The sequence below is a fragment of the Erigeron canadensis genome, chromosome 6 (assembly GCF_010389155.1).
Source record: "Erigeron canadensis isolate Cc75 chromosome 6, C_canadensis_v1, whole genome shotgun sequence".
Taxonomy (NCBI): domain Eukaryota; kingdom Viridiplantae; phylum Streptophyta; class Magnoliopsida; order Asterales; family Asteraceae; genus Erigeron; species Erigeron canadensis.
Genome location: NC_057766.1, coordinates 18,645,127 through 18,669,795, shown reverse-complemented (window position 1 = coordinate 18,669,795; position 24,669 = coordinate 18,645,127). Strand labels below are relative to the sequence as shown.

General features: G+C 33.4%; 1 protein-coding gene across 1 annotated transcript; it reads left to right on the top strand.

The window, feature by feature from the left end:
* The first annotated feature begins 15,092 nt into the window (after positions 1-15,092).
* On the top strand, positions 15,093-19,053 carry LOC122605110 (probable aldo-keto reductase 4). Its single transcript, XM_043777990.1, has 5 exons — positions 15,093-15,394; positions 16,578-16,778; positions 17,760-17,932; positions 18,036-18,138; positions 18,560-19,053. The coding sequence occupies exons 1-5, from the start codon at positions 15,182-15,184 to the stop codon at positions 18,893-18,895; spliced, it is 1,026 nt and encodes a 341-aa protein (XP_043633925.1). The 5' UTR covers positions 15,093-15,181; the 3' UTR covers positions 18,896-19,053.
* The last annotated feature ends 5,616 nt before the right edge of the window (positions 19,054-24,669 follow it).

The window sequence follows — 24,669 nt, the reverse complement described above, 5'->3', positions numbered from 1 at the left end:
TATCATAATCATACTTATCAAGAGTCATTTCATATATCAAACTTTCTTTCAAGAAACACTTCATATATATGTATAAAATAACTTTACTTATCATGCTTTTCACCCCAAAAGTTAAACACATAAAATAGTTTGAAAGGGGGCTATGACTCACTTGATTTGAGAGTAATGGGGGCTGATCAAATATGAGAAGTGTGCTTAGTGGTGCCGTCCCTCAAGCAAGCCTAAACCATGGTATTCAAACATACACAACGTAAATGTGGGTTACATGAACTAGTAAACTAGATCATGAGATGTATGCTAGTTGGCCTGCCTATCTTTGGTTGTTACTTAATTATGGAATCAAGGTGCATTATGATGTTCAAAATGTTTGGTTAACTTAGAATTGGTGATAAGAGTAGTTTTTGCGTTATGCGTTTTTGGGCGTTTGGTGGAATTTCGGTACTTTGGCTTTGATTCGCGAGATTTCTTTTGTACACTTTGCTTTGTATTATTATTTGATATTGGTACTGTAATATTATGGGTTTTAAAATATAGTTTCTGATTTATATTAATTTCCTTGATTTATTATTATTTAATTAATTATTTATTCCATTTATTCATTAATTAATTAAATAATTCCTTATAATTATTCCTAGGTTCTTAAATTGCCTTTAAAATTTATAGATAATTATATTTTGATTATCAACTGAGTATTATGCTTTTAAACTTGTAATATTATTTATTTATTTAAGCTTTATTATTATTTATTTAATAATAGTGATTAATTAGTGATTTTTAACTTAGTTATTTATTCTTAAATTATGTAAAACTTGGTTCTTTCCTTGAAATTATTTTTCTCCAGTAGGTTTAAGTTATTTTAACATTAGTTATATGATTTTGTCCAAGTTCATAATTTATATAATTTATTATTGATTTAATTATTCTTTAAAATCCCTTTTAAATTCACTAAATCATAAAAACACTTAGAAATCATCACAAGAGTTTTTGTCCAAAAATCACAGGCCTTTCTAGGAACCTTTTATCAATGAAAATCTGTAACCATTCAACCTCTCTTGTGTCCTTATAATTTGAGGACTTTTAAATATGAAAATCGTTTACCGAAATAGTGATTTTTGCCTCATTTCTCAACCAAATTAAGTGCTTCAAAAGGGATTTTTGTTCTTATTTCATTTTTTCCAGAATGTCCATCATATTTTGATGTCCTAAGTCTTGATTGTGGTGGTGGTGTGCTATGTGCAATTTTGTGCTTTCTGTTGGTGATTATTTGACCCGAAAAGACGATTTTTGAGCTTATTCTTGCCATGCATCAAATGACTTGAGTTTTATACTTTTAATATGTCATATTTCCAGTATGTTCATCACATTTTCATGGTCATAAAGTCATGGTGCATGTGTGTGCTCAAAATACATTTTAACAAGCTTTCGGTTTTCGATTTCAAGCCTATTTTGCCTTGTTTGGTTCCATAATCATATTTTTGTCATTACCATAATTTTTCCAGAATATTAACCTTGATATTAACACATTTTTTTCACTTATGACAAGCCTAGCTTCATCTCATAATCCAAACAACAATCCAACTTTCTTAAATCTAGCATGCATGTAATCATCTCATCATTTTTAACAACAAATCTTTATCCAACAAAAATCCATCAACATAAAAAAAAAAATGTATTTTTATGAAATTTTCCAGAAATATATACATAAATATTATATAAAATATGTTCATCTTTTTATATAAAAAGTTACTTTACAACTAATCAACACATATCCACCTTTTTGATGCTAACATTCATAGATCCAACACTTTACCAATAAAATCTATATTTTTATAAATATTTCCAGAAATATTACCTTCATAATATGTATGAATATAATCATCTTTCAAAGGAAAAATCATATCAAAGACTATTAAACATATATCCACACTTTTGGGTCTTAAACTAGTTGAATCCTTGGATCTTTCTTCATGGATTCAACATGCATGAGCATGGAAAGAAAGATCCTATCAACTTTGCCCTCATCAAGTGTATATTCAAGAGAAACATGAAGAAAACATGGACTTTTGATAAAACCTTTTTAATATGAACAAGAATAAGATTAATCTAATAAAGAGATGAAGATATATACCCTTGAAGAACAGTTTGAGATGAAGAAAAGATGGCAGAAAATCGTGACTAAACTTGCTCCAAAAACCCTTGTTCAAACCTTGCAACAACCCTTAATATATAGCTTAATCAAACCCTTTGTTAATCTAGCCTAAACCCTTATTATTAGTATGAGTTTAAGTTGGATTTTGCCTTGTTCTTGCACTCCTTTTGGGCTGCCGAAAATGATGAAGAAAAGAGAGAGGGAGAAGAGTTTTTGGAGAGTGAATAATGACTAGTGTGTGTAAAATGTGAGGAGTGTGTTTTGTGTGAGTTTCAAGAGAGATTTTGGAAGAAATAAAATTTAAAAGTGAAGTGTGAAGGGGGGAAGGGGGGCCGCCCATGGGGGGTATTTGGAGGGGTTAGGAGTATTTTTTTTTGTTAAATTATAGTGTAAGTATATTAGTGTATGTATAAGTTTAGTGGGTATTTGTTTTTGTAAGTGTTTTGTTAGTTAAATGTAAGAAAATGGTTGTTTTAGTTAGGAATATATCAATGTATGCATAAGTCATGTATATTTATGTGTATGGATAGATTTTTGTATTCTTAGTTGGTTGCATAGGTCATTGGTTGTAAATTTGTATTAATTTTTAAGCTTATATGCTTACTTATTAAGTTTTCGACGCTTTTACGTACATAATACTTCCAATTATATTTTTAGTTGAAAATTTTATTTATCATGATCATATCCTCTTGATTTGGTTTTATTTTTGATTTGTTGGGCATTCCATAGGAATTTTGATTGGTATCTCAATTTGGGAGTCTTAAGTTATTATTATCGTATCGATTGATCAGCTCTCAAAATTTTTGTTCCGAGGTATTTTCATTAGGAAATTCTTATACATATCATTAGCTTTTAGATTACTAATTTGGGGCATTACCTACTAGCTTCAAGTATAACTATGGCTTGCGGGAACGTAGACAACCTAACTAGCACATATATAATATTAAAAGTACGGTTGTTACAAAATAAAATACAAGGTTGTTGCGGAACCAAGATAATACATGAATGTAAATATCCTAACAACCCATGAATTACAATTGATCTAAACTTGGAAATTCTCCTAAACAATCGAAACACTTAGAGTTGTGAAATGTTCCTTTTTGCGATTGAGAGAATATTGCACAAGTTCACCAATATTGCAGAATATATGTATTTGCAAAGTTGTTGAAAATGCTTGTGCAAGGACCTCTATTTATAGTCGAAGATTGAGCATGGGGATCTCAACTTCGACGTACAAATATGGTTGACAACACACAAAAGTATTGTTTAAATAATCCTTTGTGTGTGCTAAATAAAGTAAGACAAAAGGTTACTTTATTCAACCACTCTACATATTTGCACCTTTATCCAAAGACAATATCATTGTCCGGTTAAAAGGATGTAGAGTAAAAAGGTCCTCCTCGTAATCAGTGTAAAGCTTTGTAAGAGCATTTACACTGGAGGATTCTCCAGTTGATTGATCTGGTAGATTGTCAACTGGAATTCGCTGCCATTGCCAATCTCTGTCTTCCATTTGTTGTCTTTGATTTCAACTGGAAGGTCTTCAGATTCTAGTCTTCTGATCTCAACTGGAGGAAGTCATCAGTTGCTAAACCTGTACAATGCAACTGGACTTCTAATATTTCGGACAATTCCGTATGCTCTCCATATGTTGCTGGAGAGCTCCAGTTTAGCTTAAACTGGACCTAACAACTTGCTTGAGGAAAGACACCACTAGCCGGAGATCTCACTTTTGATCAGCCCTCTTTCACTCTCAATTCAAGTGAGTCATAGCCTCCTTTCAAACTATTTTATGTGTTTTAACTATCGGGGTGAAAAGCATGATATATAAGCTAAATTGCTTTTATTATTACATATACATGAAATGATTCTTGATACTATGATTATGAAATGAAATTTGTTTCGTATGTTTATTATGATAAATGATTTATATGATGAGCTAGAGTTCTGTCAAACCGCTTTCTTCGGTTCACTACTATTTACTCCGATTAAGGAGGCCTGTAGTTAGTTAGTTGCGCAACTAGGTTTCGTCCACCCACCCATTTGTGTAACGGTGGAAGGTTGGTTGCCTTTGTGACGACTTCCTCTTCCAGTCCAACCACGGGTGTTCTAGCTACCTTACTTAGGTCGTCTCCATGGCACGACCCCTTTTATATTATTATTATTACGGCACTTGATTGACAGCTTGTGCAAGATTCTTTTATTTACTATCGGACTTTGAAAAAAAATGGTAGTAGTAGTGGCTCAACCATTTACTCATCTAAGTTAACTGAATTATACCCTTGTGGTTATATGATAATGATTTTATTTCGGTTGATTATAGTAAGCGGAACATACGCTTTTCTAATGTTATATTGGAGGTATACATGGAAATTTTGATGACTCTCAAATTTTTGATTATGATGTATATATATATACTTTACGTTGTTAGTTAAAAACCTATGAACTCACTCAACTCTCGTAGTTGACACTTCTTCTTCTTCATGCTTTTCAGGTTAAAGATTTAGGTGCGTAGCTTGGACCGCTCTTTTGGACCCTATAATGCTTGTATGGTTGGACAAGTATTGCAAACATTTGATCATTTTAATTATGAATTTGGTTATGTAATGGATTTGAACGTCATCTTAAATTTGTAATATTTTGGATTTTGAATGTCATTTGAAAACTTGTGTTGATGTTTTATACTCAAATCTTTTGTACCATGTCGTTCTGTGGCATCTCGTGTTTCCGCCTTAGTCGGGGTGTTACAGCCCCTGAGGCAAAATTAATTAAATTAAACCCTAATAACCCCATGGCTAGTTTGAAAGGGGTTCAAGCCGCCAATTCTCTCATCGAAAGAATCCAACATTTCCTTCTGGATTCTCCTATTGGTGTGACTTTTTCTCTTAATCTACACAAGTTGTACCATGACTACTTATGTGAATTCTGGTACACTGCACAACTCTCTGATGACTGTTCATCCATCTCCTTCTCTCTCAAGGATGGAACAGTTGATTGTACCATCACAGCAGATACTGTGAGAGATGCCCTGCATCTTAACTACTGGAGAGAAGGTGAGACTCCAGTAGTCATTTCCCAGAATATAAACTATCGCCAGGTGCTCCTCGACATGGGAAACAGGGAATGTTTGGAAAATGGGGTGCTGAAAACAAAAGGTGCCATGACGTTGAAGGGACTCACACCCTCATGGAGATACTTTTTCATTCATCTTGTGGAGAGTATGGGAGGAAGCTCTGGTGGACTCGACCAGATTAACTCTACACAAGTAGAGATGGCTTACTGTTTATGGAATGGCCTTAGAGTGGACTTTGCTGAGATTATTTTTTGAAGTTTTGTGCAAAAACTGAAGGGTAACAGGGGATTATGTATACCTTTTTCCAGATTCTTGTCATTATGTTTCCTTCAGATCCTGGGCAGTGATGCTTATCACAACACTTAGTCTCTTAACACTGTCCCAGAGATGCTGAGGAATTTGGACTCTCTTAGCTCATCACCAGGAGAGGTCCAGATTCCAAGTAGAATGCAACTGACATTCTCTAAAACTGATGCACCAATCCAAGGTGAATCACAAAGACTACTGGGCGGGCCTCAAAATAATGAGGGACCCACCAGTTTGTCTGCTGGTACTGTGACGGTTGCTGAACCTGGGCAGCAGTTTGTACCCACCATCTCCAGCTTGTCAGTTCTTCCACTATCTCACCCTGGAGACCTCCCAACAGGTATCCAGGTAGTTCCAAAGGCAAAACGTACAATGAAGAAGCACCTTAGGAAACAGTCAGATCTTGCCACTAACGTTAGTACCATAGCCAGCCCTCTAGTTTCTTCCCAATAAGATGCTGGAGATGGTCAAAGGGATGAATAGCAGGAAACCACTTCCAAATTTGCTGTAGGAGGATGTGGTGAAGATATTAATGGGTCATCCCAGCCCAACTTAGAGTCCATTTCAGCACTTAACTTGAAAAGCCATACTTCTGACACTATTGAAGCACGAACTGACGAAGTTTCTGGTCAGTCACAGCCAGAGATCGAAGTTCCAGACTCTACGGCCCATGATACTACAGCTGAGGATTGAGCAGTTGTGGTTGAGGCACCAGTGACCTCTTTCCAGGGTGTAGATGCTTCGGCAATGGATCCCCGAACTGGTGAAACCATCTAGGCAACTGGAACTGGTCATCAGGAGTTTGAACAACTTGTTCAACCACCCCTATCATTCATGGATCTAGGCATGAGTGTGGGTGAGTTTCAGTTTGAATCCTCGGATTCAGATGAGACACATTCTGATCAGGAAATGGCTGATGCATCTACACATGATCAACTCCCTTCCTTTTCTGATCAACCCCTAGTTCAACCAGTTTCAGTTTCACCTCCTGACTTCTCCACACTTCATGAAATTCCACAATTCGCCTCCAGACAACTACTCTCTTCTATGAATGTGCCTAGAAATAGACACATTCTAACACCACCGTCGTTGGCGTACACACCTGAGCATTCTCAGTTTGTACGTCAACTTGAATCTTTTCCCCTTCTTTCTTCAACAACTCCTTTTGTCTCAACTGGTGCTACTATATTTGGAGACCAACACTTGTAACACCTCCTCCAGTTGTACCTGTAGCTTTTCGAACTGGTCCAGTGACACCTTCCTTTCCGTCACTGGATAGCCAGTTTGTATCTTTTCAATCCAATATCCAAAACCTTCTTACAAGGATGGAGGATATTCAAAAGATACTTGATAAGAATACCAAGTCCCTCTCCAGGTACCAGAAAGAACACATTACAAACGTCAAAGTAGTTGACCTGGGGATCAATAAGTTCTCTGCAAATAAGGACTTGGTATCACAAGCTCAATGAGTTGATCAATTCCTACAATCAATTCCTACAATCTACTCAAACTGGGTCACATCCTCAATTACCAACCTGCTGAACACAACTGTCCGATCTTCAGAGGTTGATTTGAAGGAGCATGAAAGACAGGTTAAGTTGCTTATTGAAAGACCTGGTCTGGATGTGATCGAGCTTGGTAACCAGTTGACCACTTCAGTTGGTTAAAAGATAGAAGAAACCTTGGCTGCTAGAGAACAACAATTTCTGGAAAGGGTGATGTCTGAGATCACCAAGACTGCAGCGCCCCAGGTTGATCTCACTCAAACTACATCTGAGATCAATCAGTTGAGGTGCAGTCTAGATACTCTGGCCAGCAAGGTGTCTGAACACTCCACTGCTATACATAATCTGACAACTGAAGTTGGCAAAGAAAAGGATAAGGAAGATGTGAAGGACGTTGGTGCAACTGGGCTCTCTCCAGATGAGTTGACAATACTTAAAGCAATTCAGGCTGGCCAAAATGAAACAAATGGAAATGTTTTGGTCCAGTCACAAGAAGTCAATCATCTTTGGAGGACAGTTTGCATGATTTGTAGAGTCTTCAAGGAGTGCAAGAAAATGGGGTCTTGGCAGCCTCTAGATCGCTTACCCTCCAGTCATTCAGATTTTGAAGCAATTAGAAAGGGACTAGATGCTGCCAAGGGGGAAAGATCTGTTCATATTCCCAGCACTCATATTGAAACTCCAGGTTCAAGTATTGGGAAAGAGTTGGTTGTTGTTGCCAGTACTGATGCTGGTATGCACATAATTGAAGAATTTGAGGATGTAGGTGATAGGGGGAAGAAGAAGAATAAGGGCAAGGCACTTGCAACTGATGAATCTGCCCAACCGGCCACTGATATACCTCTATTGGAAACTGGAAATCCTAATCAGCTTCCTCTAGTGACCGAATCTGACAGCAAGAGGTTGGCTAGAATTGGAAATGCTATAAATGAAAGAAAGAAACAAAAGAAAGCCATTTTGATGGTCTCAAGGGTTCAACTGCAAGGATTGGGCGTACTAAATGTAAATGATGCCAATCTGTTGGGCATCTCACTGGGGCAATACAGGAAGGTCAAGAGTGACCCAAGGAAAGTGGGATTGGTAAATGATATGATTGAAGTCCATCTGGACAAAGACTATCCTGATGATGAAACTAAGAATGATGCCAGAAACTTAAACATATCAGTGGAGAAGGCCAAGGAAGTTAGAGCTGAAGGGATTCTGAAAAGGACTGAGCAGATAAAGAAAAGAGTCAAACAGGTATTGAACCCACCAAAATCTAAGATTAAATCAAAGCCTAAACCCTTGCCAAGGGATGCAAACTTAAGGACTTGGGTGGAACCCAATGAGCCATCCACTGAAGATATCCGAGCTGCTGTACAGAAACTGAGCACTGCCCAGATCAAACTGGTCAATGAGTCTGATGCACGTGCATACGTAAATGAAGTTCTTCAGCGAAGATATCATCTAGGAAAAATTAATGAAATTAAAGTTACAATCAAACCTGGAGGAAGGCAATTTGTGGTAACCATTCAATACTTCAATGAACCACAGCTCACAACTGAGAATCCTGATGTTCATCAGTATGAACATTCTGAGTAGGTTGAGATGCTGAATCTGCTGGAGGCAAGGAAACATAAGAACAAGATCGAAAAGGGTTGGGTTTATGTACTTCAAAGTCTGATCAAATTCAAGGAAGATGTTGAGAAAAGATTGAACTTTGATCCTGAAGATAGACAACCCATCTCTTCAGTTGAAAAGCGAAGGAGAACTGGCGAAGGGTCGTCTATTTAAGTTCTTCTTTAGTTATCTATTTTGTAATTTTACTTATTTTCTTGTAACTGTTGTAATTTTATCATGTATATACAAGTTGTCAGATTGTAACCACAAGATAGATAACAGATTAAATCTAACAAACTAAAAAGGAAAAACCAAGGCATTTGATAATCTATAAAAATGCCTTGGAAAATTAGATTAGATTTAGTTATACAAATCTTTCAAGTTCATACTTGTATAGTTACAAGAACTTGAACAGACTTGGCAATATTTCAAGACAAATAGGAGGAATTTGTTAGGACCAGTTTCAACTAAAAATGGCAAGTCTCCAGTTGCATTTGGAGACCAGAAGATTTGTCCAGAAATATATTGAAGTCTACTTGCAACGTACAGTTAATGCAACTGAAGACTTCCTCCAGTTGAGATCTGATTAGAACTGAAGACATTCCAATTAACGTCGAAGACAACAAATGGAAGATAGAGAATGACAATGGCAGCGAAGCCCAGTTGGCATTATACACGGATTGAAACTGGAGAATATCAGTCTAAAGCCTTTATAATGCTTTACACTGTTTACGAGGAAGACCTTTTTTGCTTTATACAGCTATATACAGACAATATCATTTGTCTATGATTAAAGTACAAAAGTGCATAAAGCAGGTTGGATAAAGTAACATCTTGACTTACCTTATTAAGCATTTCAAAGGAACTCACCTAGTTTCCTTAAATGCTGTCAACCATATCTATACGACAAAGTTGGAATCCCAATGCCAATTTTGTCTATAAATAGAGGTCTTTGCACAACAAGAATATAACTTTGCATATTCAAACTTTTGCAATATTCTTGGTGTACTTGTGCAATATTCTCTCAATCGTAAAAGGGAACACTTCACAACTTTAAGTGTTTCGACTGTTAAAGAGAATTTCCAAGTATAGATCGTTTGTATTTCATAGGTTGTTAGGATATTTACACTTATGTATTATCTTGGTTCCGCAACAACCTTGTATTTTATTTAGCATCAATAAATAAAATACATTTGAAAATTACAACTTGGTCTCACCATTTTTACTTTGTTTTATTTACTTATTGCATTGTCTTTTCCTTATTGTCACCTGTTAAGTAATCTTACTAAGGACTTGGTATACATTCATTGTAACTAGTCATCTCCAGTTCAGTGTTTATATTGCAAAGAAATCTCACCATTGACATAGAGGTGTCTTTAGTTAGTACCATCTCTTGAGTTGGGACTTATAAGAAGACTTTAGCTCAGAAAATTCTTTCAGTTCAAAAACTTCTTTTAGTTCAAAAATTCCTTTCAGCTCAGAAACTTCTTTCAGTTCAGAAAATCCTTTCAGTTCAGAAATTTCATTTATTTCAGAAACTTCTTTCAGCTCAAAAATTTCTTTCATTTCAGAAATTTCTTTCAGTTCAAAAAATTCCTTGAGTTTAATGAACTTGGACATTTCTGCATCGATCTCTCCATCTTTTTGAGGACTTTCCCTCAAGTCCTTAAAGTAAGGTCTTGAGTTTTCATTTCTGAACATCTTCAGGTCATAGCCAACTTCTGATAATTCCCACATGGTAACAAAGCTTGAATATTTAGTTTTCTTGAATAAAAGAAAGTCCAATACATCAACTTCCAAGATTGCTGATAGAGAGTGAGAAAGTTCGAGATCCATTATAGATTCAAGAATCAACAGATATGAAACTCGATCAAACTTGGAAACATCAACAAAGACCAGATTATTCTCTTTAATACTTGTAACGATGAGTACGTTTACAATGAGATTACATTTCTCTAACCAAACATACAAATCACGTCTTCTCAACGTAAGAAAAACAGAATTGGAAAGTTAGAACAACTTCCAATTCACATAACAACCAGATTCCTTTTCATTTTACAATTGATCTTACAATTAACCATATACTCATTGTCGACTTGCTGCTCATTAGCTCTCATAAGACCAGACACATATAACTTCAACTTCCAGTACACATAACAACCAGATTCCTTTTCTTGTTGAATTTAACTGATGGATCCTCAGTTGACACTTTAGTTGGTACTTCAGTTAACTCATCCGTTGTATCTTCAGTTGGATTGTCAATTGGATCGTCAGTTGGATTGTCAGTTGGATCTTCATTTGGATCGTTAGTTGGATCTTTAGTTGAATCGTCAGTTGGCTCTTCAGTTAGAGCTTCAGTTGCAGCTTCTATAGACTTTTCTTTACCAGTAGCATAACAAAAACAAGGCTGAAAAATATTTCCTTGCCAAGATTCATCAACAACAGCTTCATGAGGATGATTAGCATTCTGAATCATCAAGAAATCATCAAGGTGAGCTTCCTTTACTTCTTCACCGTCGTCATCATAAACACATGGCTGAAAGAAATCATCTTCTTGTTGAACTTCATTCGTTTCAAGTGAATGATCGGTTCTCTTGAATAGCAAAAAGTCATCATCAATATCAAATATTTCTTCTTTATCATAAATAGGCTCTTGCTTAATATCGACCTCAACTTTTATCCTTTTAAAAAAATTAGGGACTGATCTAACTTCCATGAAAGTTGGATTGGAATCAGTGAGTTTCTTACGGGAATTTTCTTTTTTCTTTCTCTCACATGATTTTCTAACACATCTAAGATTTCACCCATTTGTTTTTCAAGAGATTTAAGCTGCCTATCTCTTCGAATATTCTCTGAAACAAGATTTCTATTATAAGCCATTTCTGTTATCTAAATGAAAAGATAATCAAAAATAGATCTAAACAAAAGAAATCAGATCTGTGATTCGAAATCCGAATTTCAAGATTAATATATTTAGATCTAAAATAATCTAAACTATAATATTCAAGAAGAATCGGATCTGTGAAAATTTGAGACAACTTAATCCAAACAAATTTTAACGAGTGAAACACAAACCTGGCTCTGATACCAAATTTGATGTGTAAAACATGCAAAAACTCAGCACAATGGAACTTTACAACAACTCAAATTACTATTTTGGTATTTTCTAGATTTTATGAAATAAACAACAAAACAAGACGATCAATAAAAGGATAGATAAAAGAATCCACCACCAAGATTCGTAAAGGCCAAGACACCGGAATCAAGGATAAAGGAAACACTCCAACCCACCACTATGTTTGATAAAGATCTAGCCACCACAAACACAGATAAAGGAATCGAAGATTTAAGATCTCACCACTATATTTGATAAAGGACGAACCACCACAAATATAGATAAAGGGATCACTCCAAACCACCAAGATTAAAGATCTATAAAGGTAAATGAAGATTTTGGATAAGAAATAGAGGTTGCTCTATTAATTTCATTCAACAACATAATCTACTTATAATGATAAAATAAGCCTCTATTTATAGCCACTAATGTTATTTTCTAAAATTAAAGAAATACAATAATAAATAAAATAAAAGGTTGTCATAGACATCAAGGACCACCACTACTTTTAGACAACCAATAGAAAAAAGGCATGTGCAACTTCTAGAATTATTCCCTTGGAAATGGTCCCCACAATTATCACATGCAAACCGTTAGAAAAGGTGTCACATCTACATGTCCATTCTTATCCATAAGCTTCTAGAACATTCTGATGTGTTCGCTTCTTATTGGATGAAAGTAGCTAGGTGACAAAATTCTGAAGTGGATCTCGTGGCCTAATCTGAAGGATCTTTACTAGAGCATGAATCTAAAGGAGCTCATCTGGAGCATGAATCTGAAGGATCCCATCTGGAGCATGAATCTGAAGCAACTCACTGAAGTCATCATCTGAAGCTGTCCACTGAAATGGTTCACTGGAGTCTGACTAAGATAACTTCACTGAAGTAAATCTGAAATCCATTTTTGAAGCCTCGTGACTGGAGCAAGTTATTGTTGCTTTATCTAACAAGTCTTCACTGGAGTTGTTAGCTAGAAGGTTGCTGAATCAAGACTGATATGCTTCATGACTGATGGGTACTTGCTGAGACAAGTTATTTCTGAAACTCAAACTGAAATCGGTCACTGAAGTGAATGATTGAGAATTGGTAACTGGTCATCGGTTAGTAGCACTTTCTGAAATGAAGTTACTGAAGACTTGTTTATGAAGTGTTTTGCTTTCTGATCTAAGCAGTGGCTTATCACATCTGGTGCTGACCAGTTTACTAAACATGGTTAGTTGAAGTTGTTTCATTGAGGTTTGTTCAGATGGGGTTATCAGTTCAGAACCTTCCTTCAGTTCATAAGACTTTAGCTCAGAAAATTCTTTCAGTTTAGAAACCTCTCTTAGTTCAGAAATTCCTTTTAGCTCAGAAACTTCTTTCGGTTCAGAAAATCCTTTCAGTTTAGAAATTTTATTTATTTCAGAAACTTCTTTCAGCTCAGAAATTTCTTTCATTTCAGAAATTTCTTTCAATTCAGAAACTTCCTTGAGTTCAATGAACCTGGACATTTCCGCATCACAAGGACACTTCCAATAGAGGGAATTAAACAACATGTAAAAAAAAGACATGCCTCAATTAAATTGGATAGCCTATCCATAAACATAATTCACATGAGCAGGAACACCAAATTTAAAACATTGGTTGCAAGACATGGTGACATTTTCCATTTCAATGAGTTACATAGGTTCAAATTCTCTTCGTATTCGCACTGATTCTTCCATTTTTCTAATTTGATCATGAGTGTAGCTAACACCTTTACAAGAAATCACACATCAAGTTCAATCAGAACCATAATCAAGTTCCTTTTTTTCACACAAAAAACCAATACCTAGTTTCCGCCATGGCTACTGAGATCCCAAAAGTAATGACAATACCTAGTAGTCACAAATCCCTCAAAATTAAAGCGGGAGGCGATTGCACAAAAAAATAATGACAGTACCTAGTTTCCGCCATGGCTACTGAGATCCAGAAAGTAATGACACTCCTAGTTGAAGTCAAACACAGTATATCACAATCGCATACCGTATATTCAAACAAAACATATAGATAGAGATATAATAATAGTAACTTACATCGAATGGATTAACTTCTTCTCAATTGTTAAAGGGATTAGGATCGAAAATGCCCAACCATCTCACCACCGACTCACTGACTTCTATCTTGCAACATATATAGATACAAAATTTATTGCATATAGCGAAAATAAGAATAACAAAGTGATCTGTGCGTTGATATTGATTAATTATAATTATAATTATCTATATATATATATATAAATGGTAGAGTATTGAGAAAGAATGGAAAAAACCTGTTAATGATGGAGAAAATCTGTTAATGATGAAGGAGCGGTCGAGGGAGAGTTGATTTTGGTGGCAAGCGGCGATCGCCTGAGAAAGAGGGCTTTTTTTGGGTTGTCTGATAAAGATAGAATAGAATTGGGGGTGTAAAGAATAGGTAAGGGTAGTTTTGTCCAACCAGATCATTGGGTATAGGAAGATGTAGTAAGTTGAAGGGCATTTTAGACGTATCAGGTTCTTAACGACTTAAACCCTCCCTTTATAAGAGAGTATAAATATAAATGATGTCTGGTTAATACAAATAAAGCATCTAGTTACAACAAAAACTACGTAAAAATTCATTTACTCTCGTATGTGATATGTCTCACACATCTTATCACTTGTCCATCAATATAGACATCTTTTTAAATGAGTTTCAAATCATTGAAAAGTTTATTGAGCAAGGACTTTTCATCTAATTTTACAAAGACATGAACAAAATTATATTCTGAGATTTAATTTGTATTGACTATTTATTTATAATCACAATGAACTAGAGAAATCATTATATTGATATGATATAACAAATTTAAAATAAATATATATTATGTAACCCAAAATTTTAATATATAAAAAATTTAAAACAAATATATGGTACAATAAATAGCACGAGAAATTTTTTCCATTAATGTAAAATATAGAAAACTTTCTAGTACCAACATAATTGTCTTATTGTGTATATTAAAGATACTTTCAAGGATTAAAAAAAAAATGATAAATTTTTTTAAAAATTAACCTGATATTATAATAAGATGACATGTGTCCACTAACTTTCATTTCTATTTTACTGTTAATTTTCCCTCTGTCATCATTTAATAACGAAGAAGATTTTTACGTTATTATTTTAAAAGATTAATCATTTTTTAAAAAAATAAGAAAATAAAGTAAAATAAAGTTCGAAAACAAAATAAAATTGACAAATGAAACATACGTAGGTGCTTACATCAATCATTAATCATGGTCTGTCAAAGTGTTTGACTTCTCACTCCCATTTAACACAGGCTCTCTTTCTTTTAACTTTACATTTTACATTCATACCAGTATTATTCTGTATCTATATCTATATCTATATTATATATTTCACCCATTACACAAATTTATAATAAGAGCAATAATAATGGCAAGAGTTCCAAGAGTGAAACTGGGTTCACAAGGTTTAGAAGTATCAGCTCAGGGTTTGGGTTGTATGGGTATGTCCGCTTTTTACGGACCCCCCAAACCCGACGATGATATGATCCACCTTATCCATCACGCCGTTGATGCCGGCGTTACTTTTCTTGATACCTCCGATATTTACGGCCCAAAAACCAATGAGATCCTTCTTGGCAAGGTATTTGACTCACTTATCAAATGTTTTGTTTTTGTTTTTTTTTTAATCTTGTTATTGCTTTTGTTAGTTGTTTTTAGGGTAACTTCGGTAAGATTTGCATAAATGTCCAATCGAGTGGAATGTAAAATATGTTTGAAAAAATTAAGAAGCATAAGTTTATTAATTAGGAAAAAGGGTACTGTTTTTAACTTTTTAGCGCTATATTTGGTAACTTTTGGATTAGTTGTTATTTTTTCGAAGAACATGTCGGATACGTATTGTATATATTTTAATATTACATAACTATTGAATTTACGTTACTTTTTTGAAATAATTAAACCCTTTTTTTTGTTCTAAAACATTTTGTGTATCCCTTACTAGGAAATTTAGTAATATTACCTTTTCTTGGAATCTTCAGTTGTTTTTGATATTTCTTTAATTTAATGAAACCCTAACCGTTTATGTTCGTTTATTAAGATGCTAAACGAGCACAAATTTAACGTATAAATCAATGTACAAGTATACGGAAATTCAAGGCTACAATTACAAAGCAAATAAACATAAAGAGTTATTGTCCAACACTTTATGAACTGTTTGTTGAACGTTTAGTTTTTATTAATTCCACAAATCATGTTCAAAAGTCAGTTTTTTAGGAGTCTGCTGAGTGCTGATCATAGCCCTCAACATAAAGTGTTGTGTTGAAAATTAATTTGAAGTGCCAGTCAGTTTTATGTACAACAAGTCAACAATTTACATAATGATTAACAATATGGGCACAAAAGTGTATTTTGACCTTTTAGGCAGAACGCCTAGGCACTCCTCACTCAGGCAACTCATATTTAAAACTCGGTTTTCTAAGCAGTTTGCGCCCTTACAATAGAGCGTTGTATATTGCTGTTAAGAATTGTTTTGTAGTGGCGGTCAATTTTATGTACAGAATGATTAACCAAATTGACACAAAAGTTTATGTTGAAGGCCTAAAAAATGTAGGAAAATAAACCTTAAAGGAGTTCAAATTGGACTTTTAAGGAAACACATCAACAATACCCTTACGCTGCTAAATTTCAGTTATAAACAAAAACCATTATTCGAATATATAACTAAACTTTCGAAAACTGCGTATTGTCTTCGTAGGTAACTAAAGGCACCATTAACTTTTGTTTCCTTGTATGAATAGATTGGTGAATAATAATTTATAGTGCAGGCTTTAAAGGGAGGAATCCGGGAGAAAGTAGAGTTGGCTACTAAATTTGGGATTAAATATGATGGTAATGTGAGGGAGGTTTGCGGAGATCCGGCATATGTAAGGGCTGCTTGTGAAGCTAGCCTGCAGCGACTTGAAGTCGATTGTATTGATTTGTATTATCAGCATAGGATTGACACTCGTTTGCCTATCGAAATCACGGTTAGTTTCCTACTCTTTTGATGTTCATTATGTTTCTGCATTACTGAAAGCCAGATTTTGAATTTCATTTCGCTCATTTAAGGGCATTATGACGATATACGATAGACAAGCAGAAAAACGCGTGATTGGTGTGGAGGGGTTCATGAATTAAATGTGTCCTTAGTTATGCTTAAGTGTCATCTTAAAGGAGCTAGCATACACTCCCTTCTGCCTCTTTATATATCTGGATTTGTAATTTTTTTTGTCTGGCTTCTTGTCACTAACAACATTAATGGCTGTACATATTGTTGGTCTCTTATAGCTATGTCTATGACCCATGTTCCTTATATGATGTGACAAAACATATAAAGCCGAGGCCAACGGTAGGAATGCTATTAAAATTCATTTTACTGTTTCAATGATAAGCTCTGCCCATTCAGTGTATTTCACCTTTTATATCAAACTTTAGCATGCTACTGCAGATGTTATGAATTCGAAGAAAATTGTTGTTTACTTATCTTTGTTATCAGATTTTTATTTTTAAGATCCAACTTTGCTATGTTTTGACTGAAAGTAAAGTCTTATGAAACGTAAGAATCCTAGAATGACCGGTATGTCCATAGCTGCACTAATGGATCCAACCTCATTGTTGAGATAGTGAATAAATGAATAATACAGTGAGTAATTGTTGCAGTAATGATAAACCAAAGCCACAAATATAAACGGTTCAACAATCTGCACATTTTTATGGTCATAGCAAGGATTCTTATTATATAGTTCCATGTATTTAATAGTTTATCACACTGCCTCATCCTGTTTGTAATTGGAATTCATATCGAGATAGAACATTTCTCACATATCTGGAAAAGTCATTTCCGTCCTCACTGTGAAAATGTTTAGGTCAAGTTAAATCACGGATTGTATTCTTCATTTTGGTTTAAGATTCTGAGTAAATCACTTTTATAAATCAATTTTAAGTGACTTTTTTTTTTTCTCTCTTAGATGGGAGAATTAAAGAAGTTGGTGGAAGAAGGAAAAATTAAATACGTTGGATTATCAGAGGCATCAGCATCCACCATCAGAAGAGCCCATGCTGTGCACCCAATAACAGCTATACAACTAGAATGGTCCTTGTGGACTAGAGACGTTGAAGATGATATCATTCCTACTTGCAGGTTGGATACCATTTATTGTTGTCCATTGGCCGTCTTTTTTTCCTAAAAATGTTTAATTTTTTGAAACTCAATATTCTTAATTCTTTATATCATACTCTATCAGAGAACTCGGGATTGGAATCGTTGCATACAGCCCTCTAGGACGAGGATTCTTCTCATCTGGTCCAAAAATGATGGAGAAGTTGGAAGAGGGTGATTTCCGTAAGGTATGCCAGTTACACCTTTTATTTTATATTTCATGATCATTTAGCTCCCTCCTATCCAATAATCCGACTAGCGGTGGAAAACTGGGCAGGTCAGGCTGGGTGGGTTATAGACTTAATAGTCAAAACAGGTAATTGGGCTGAAATGGGTTGGGTTGGTATACGATTACAGAAGTTATATTATTTCAAATATAATATGTTTTAATTAATAAAATGATATATTTATTTATTTTTCCTTAAAATGAATTTATTTTCTTTAGAAAATAAACTCTACTTTTCAAACGATCTGACCCATAGTTTTTTAAAGCTTTTTTATACTTTAATCATGAGATTAAACTTAACCTAGATCCACCCATCCATAAGGAAATTACCGCGATCAAGTAAATTTACATAAGCTTAATGTTCTATCGTTTCTTTAATGTAGTATCTTCCAAGGTTCCAACCTGAAAATCTTGACCACAACAAGATTTTGTTCGAGAGGGTTAACGAAATAGCAGCTAAGAAGGGGTGTACACCTTCACAGCTAGCACTGGCTTGGGTTCACCACCAGGGAAATGATGTGGTTCCCATTCCAGGAACCACCAAGATAGAAAACCTTGAACAGAACATCGGTGCTTTATCTGTGAGGCTAACACCAGAAGAGATGGCTGACCTCGAATCCATTGCGTCAGCTGATTCAGTCAAGGGTTCACGATATGGTGCTGGTATTTCAACTTATCTGGACTCCGAGACTCCTCCATTGTCATCATGGAAATCTTAAACAGTTATGTGTCTGTTGTTTGTTGTGACTGTCATACATCAGCTTTGTTTTCCTGTTGTGGAATTTTAAACTTGATCAGGAGTGTGGTTTTACGATGTGATACAAGCATTTGAGTTTTTGAGAACAATAAATAAATGCGGTTTCTTGTTTTGGGTGTATCCTTGAACTGGTTTAATGATTCTCATGTGAATCTATGTCCATTTTCTTCTAGTGTAAAAAAGAAAAAAGATAAATGAGTTAGATTCCTCTGGTATTATGTACCATTTTCGTACCCAGAGCGTACAACGCATAAAACTTATGTCGATAGGTCATCATCCTCCCACATAAGATCACAATGTCCTTAATGTGGAAATGAGTGAATTCACATATTGGTATTCTAGAAAACCGCAAACTAACTAAGGCTATGTTTGGTACAAGCTTTTCATGAGCTTTAGTTTTTTTTTTTTATTTTAAATTAAAAGTTTTGTTAGGATGCAACTAGTTTTAGCTTTTATTTGAAAGAAAAAGCTTCAAAATGAAAAGCTAGTTGAAGTAACGTTTCAGGAGCTTTAGCTTTTCGATGAAGCTTTTACTCTTTAAAAGTTACACAAATGCCTCTTAAAGTTGCAGCTACAGTTACCATACCAAACACTTTTAAAAAATAAAAGCTACAGCTTACAACTCCAACTAAAAGGTATAGCTTACAACTTCAACTAAAAGCTACAGCTACAAGCTACAACTACTTTTGTCAAACATACCCTAAAGCTCGACCATGATAGATAGCTAACAATCTAGCATGTATCAGGGACGGTTCTACGATGGGGTGGTACAATGTAATTTTTTAGAAGTATATTTGTAATTTTGTTCCTAAAAAATATAAATAAACAAAAAAAATACAATATACGTACAAATATCACCATCGTTGTCATAAGCTTCTTCTTTGGAAGTATGTTACTGATGTTGGAAGCATTAGTTTTGAGATAAAATCTTCTATTGGTAAAGTAAAACTTTTGAGTTATTAATATCGCATATTTTATACATATTTATTTTATGCGATATCATTTCTTTTATGTTTGATTTGTGATCATTTTAAGACTTTTATATTTAACTAGTGCTCCGGCCCGTCCATTGGACGGGTAATCTCAAGATATATAATAAATCTTATAATAATTGTGAAACAAAAAGTGTATGACCAATATCACAACTTAATGAATACGAAAGTTAAAGAAGAAACATATGAAAATTGACTCTATATAAATATTGATTTCAGTTTAAATCTTTTTCTTCAATTTTAGTTAAATAAAAAGAGAAACAAAAAGTGTATGACTAATATCACAACTTAATCAATACGAAAGTTAAAGAAGAAACATATGAAAATTAACTCCATATAAATATTGATTTCATTTAACTATTTTTTTTTCAACTTTAGGTAAATAAAAAGAGAAACAAAAAGTGTAGAGTATATATAGTTTGAAAAATATATATCAATTCATCAACAAACATCATCTCGAACGTTTTGAATTTTTTGAATTGTTTCACTCCAAAACATTCCATGAAAAAAGGTATATAGATAAAAAAAAACCCTTTTTGGTAGTCCATCATAGCTTTTTTTTTGGCCGTATGTTTTTTTTATTAGGGTTGAGAATATGTTAGGGTTTTTTTCTAGGTGGTATATTTATAGATAATAATAATAATAAAGATTTTTTTTATTAAAGGTCGGTCATTTTTTATTAAATAGATATTAAAAAAATAAAGGATTAATAAGGTGAGAGTATTAGGCTAAAAGAGAGGGATTTGAGGTGCCAAGTGTATCCCATTTTTTTTAGTTATATTATAAATAGATGGGTGAACTTTTGATTGTTTGGATTACAGGCCGGTTTATAAAATGAAATATGACAATAGTGGTCTCAAATCAAGATTATTTATGGGAAAATGAAGATTTCAAGCTGCACAGGCAAATGTTGGTCGAAATTATGGTTGTGGCTGAATGCATGCCCACATTTATGGGCTATCTATTTGCTTTTTGGGCCGTATACAATCATCATTTGTACGAGGTATTGAAGGTGGTTACGTCGGCAGTAGGTTGGAGCCACAAAAAGGCTTTTTGCCTTTGGAGTTCGTGGAGAGAGGGTAGTCACAAAATTAATTATTTGGGGTTTTATCTTTTGTCCATCGAAACAACCAGCAGCAATCTTCGTTCGACATAGACAACAACCGCAACAATTTGTTCGATCTCTTTTCTCTTTTATTATTCTTATTAGTTGCTTAATTGTAAGACTTTATTATCATACAATTATCATTATGGATTCTCTTTGTTTGACAATCGTTAGTTTTATTTGTATTGTTATAAATAGCTAAATTTATTTGCACTTATTTGAGTAGTGAATATGTCATAGTATTGTTTGATATCATTTGCAATGGTTGAACATGATTTATATTTTTAATCGAAGATCTGCATTTATTTTAGTTTATAAATTGTTTGTATCTTTTATGTAGATTGATTTATAATTGTTATTAGAAGTTCGAGATAAATCTATGTGATTGTCAATTGGTTTATGAAATGATCGGTCTATAATTAATCAAAAGTCCCTTTTTCTATGTGTTGGTGTTCTATATGACCGACATAAGACTCGACTTGTTAGATATTACGGAGGTTTAGTGAGCACCATGCCGAATTTCTCTACCATTTTCTTCTTTTTCACTTTGGCCAATATGAGTTTACCTGGTAGGAGTTCGAGAGAAACTAGCAATAGAGATTTAAACAAATAAATTTATTTTGAGTGTGTAAACGTCTATGATAGAGAGATCTAATTAGCCAAATAAAGCAGTTCAAGGGAAAGATTTTCAAGATTAAATCATGAAATCAACTTAACTTCTTAATGCTTAATTGCTTATAGTAGAAATTATTCACGAGAGTGATAACTATATTTTTTGCATTTAAAGATTTGAGTATAACGAGAGTTCATCTTGATTACATTTTAAGTCGTTCAACATTGCAAGTGATATTTAGACTTTCTGATTGATATGTAAGTTGATCCATGTAGGTGCGTCTTTTCATATTCTTGTTTACAACAAAACTCTTTTCGATTAATCCTGCGGGATTACTAATTAATTTTACTAACTTTTGCAACGTGACAATTCGGTCACAAAACCCCCCATCTTCTAGAATTACATTAAACTCACATTTTTCCCAAATAATAGTCCTTGTGTTCGATCTTGGACTTACCTTTTAGCTATACTATATATGAACGGGTACACTGCCCGCAAATGTGTAGTAGTCAGTAATTAGGTAGTTCTTGTTTATAAATTTAAGACTCGATTGGTTGAAAAAGAAAAGTTAAATAAAGTGTTTTATTTGGATAAATGTGAGTTAAATAAAGTGTTTTATTTGGATAAATGTATCATACATAGATAGATAATATAGTTGTATGTGAAACTGTTATTTTCTTTTCAAGTTTTTATATAATAGTAATCATAATAGTCAGGTGAAAATTTATGTAGAGGCTAAATTGTATATCATTGATTTTGATGTACTTATTTTATGCTGTTTAATATAATGTAACTCTTCCGTCACCACATGTTTCAAAATTATAAAGACCAATGTTCACGTTAAAGATAGATGTTCTCATAACTGACACACACGAAATTAATTTTCAGGTGAGGGCCAATTTTTTTTTTTTAAAAAACATTTCTTTCAAAAATAACTCTAATAAATATAATAAGAGACTTTTAAATTTGACCTCTCACAAAAAAAGTTTGGGCTATGGCATGTATGATGTATCTTTGGTAAGTAATATATGGTGGTGCTTATTTTCGACTAAGACCTTAAAGCAGTTTTTAATGTTTCCATAGAAGGTGCTTGGAATTACGATATACAGATGATTTTTAGATTATTGTGATTTGATAACACAGATAATGGATTAATGTTGTTTGGCAAAAAAAAAAAATTTAAAAGCAATTATTTGCGTTATGATGGTTGCAAAACTTCATTTTTAGAAAGCAGCACATCCCATGCTGCAGCAAAACACATTATCATTTTTTGCTTATTCTTACGAATATACCCTGATACAATTCTATCTAATACCACTAGTAACGTAAACAATGCCAAACAATTCTAGCTAAATACTAGCAACTTAAATAAACAATGCCAAAAACAATCCTTTTTGAAATATGATAAAAATAGATTTCATTATTACCAAATAGATGTATCGTATAACGTGAACGCAACAATTATTTTCAATCAATTGATGGCTTATTGTTTTTCACGGCTACTTATACACCATTGTAGTTTTGTTTTTTGGTTTTGGAACTTGTATTATTAGCTTAAAAGGGTATAAGATAATTTATATGAAGACCTTTCTCATACATGTTGAATTAACTAAACTACTTGTTCAAATATACATTACCTAACAAGTAATGTAAACACATTATCATATGTTAAGATATGTAATGATTCGATGGCATAAAAAATGTATACTAGAATCATTTCACCTTTAGATGATAAAAAATTTGCATTTGGCAAACACTAAATAAACTGATTATTTGATTATCATGATATCAAAAAGCAAAATCAAATCCAAACATTATTATTTTATATCGTGTTTTATTACAAATAATTTTTTTAATTATTATTATACATAATGCATAATTTATTTTGAAAATGTAACTCCAAACACTTCTGAATACTATAATGCATAGAACAAACTAACCACATTAATGGATTTAATAAGAAAATAAGAAAATGTATTTTAATCTAGTAAGTTTCTAAGGTTTATCTATTATAAATTTAATCTATAAATAAAGACTTAAGTTGCTTAACAAAAAAAAAATTTATAAATTTGATTAGAGGGGTCAAATTTTTAGAGCGGTCAAATTTTTAAGAGTGTATAACTAAATTAGGTGTCCACATGTGTGGCCCGCAAAAGAACATTTGACTTTATTTATATGGCTAGTGATATTTCTTACTATATGGTTAAGGTAACAAGAAATTCTTGATCGTTTTAGTAATTCTTTTCTGATAGATGTCCATAATTAGATATATACCCTTGAATTCTTTAGTTTGGTTCTTTACAGGTCCAAACGCAAATTAAACTAAACGTTAAAATAAAAATAATCATATAATATTACTCGTAATTCATTTAGGTTGGATATCTATAATATAACTAAAAGAGGGGGTTGGGGGTATATATTTGGCACCCCTAATCCACCTCCTTAGTCTAATTCTCTCTCCTTATTAATCCTCTAACTTTTTTAAGATTAATCTAAATTAATTTACACTTTTTGGTTTTTCATCACCAATTTACATTTTAACCCCAATCTAAAACAATTAATTTACACTTTGTGGTTTTTCATCACCAATTTACACTTTAACCCAATTTAAAATAATTAATTTATACTTTTTGATTTTCCATCATCAATTTACACTTTAACCCAATTTATATTTAATTATACTTTTATATAGTTTACACTTTTAGAATATAAGAAACTATAAATATTTTATTTAACTAAAGTTGGAAAAAAAAAGGGTAAGCTGTAATCAATATTTATATGGAGTTAGTTTACGTATGTTTCTTCTTTGGGTGGATAATTTTTGGAGTATTTTAACCGATGGAGTGACTATTCAGCTAGCAAATTTGCAAGTTGATTTCGGTATATCTATTTAATATATTTGAATCCCAATATTTTAACTTTGATTAATATATTTTGAGACTACCCGTCCATTGGACGGGCTTGAACACTAGTACAATATATATATTTGGTAAAAGTGAATATGAGGTTTTCTCTCATCCTAAAAT

Coding starts and splice junctions, on each gene's coding strand:
- LOC122605110 (XM_043777990.1), top strand. CDS start 15,182: ATGGCAAGAGTTCCAAGAGTGAAACTGGGTTCACAAGGTTTAGAAGTA. Junction 17,933..18,035: donor GATATCATTCCTACTTGCAG/GTTGGATACCAT, acceptor ATACTCTATCAG/AGAACTCGGGATTGGAATCG. Junction 18,139..18,559: donor AAGAGGGTGATTTCCGTAAG/GTATGCCAGTTA, acceptor TCTTTAATGTAG/TATCTTCCAAGGTTCCAACC.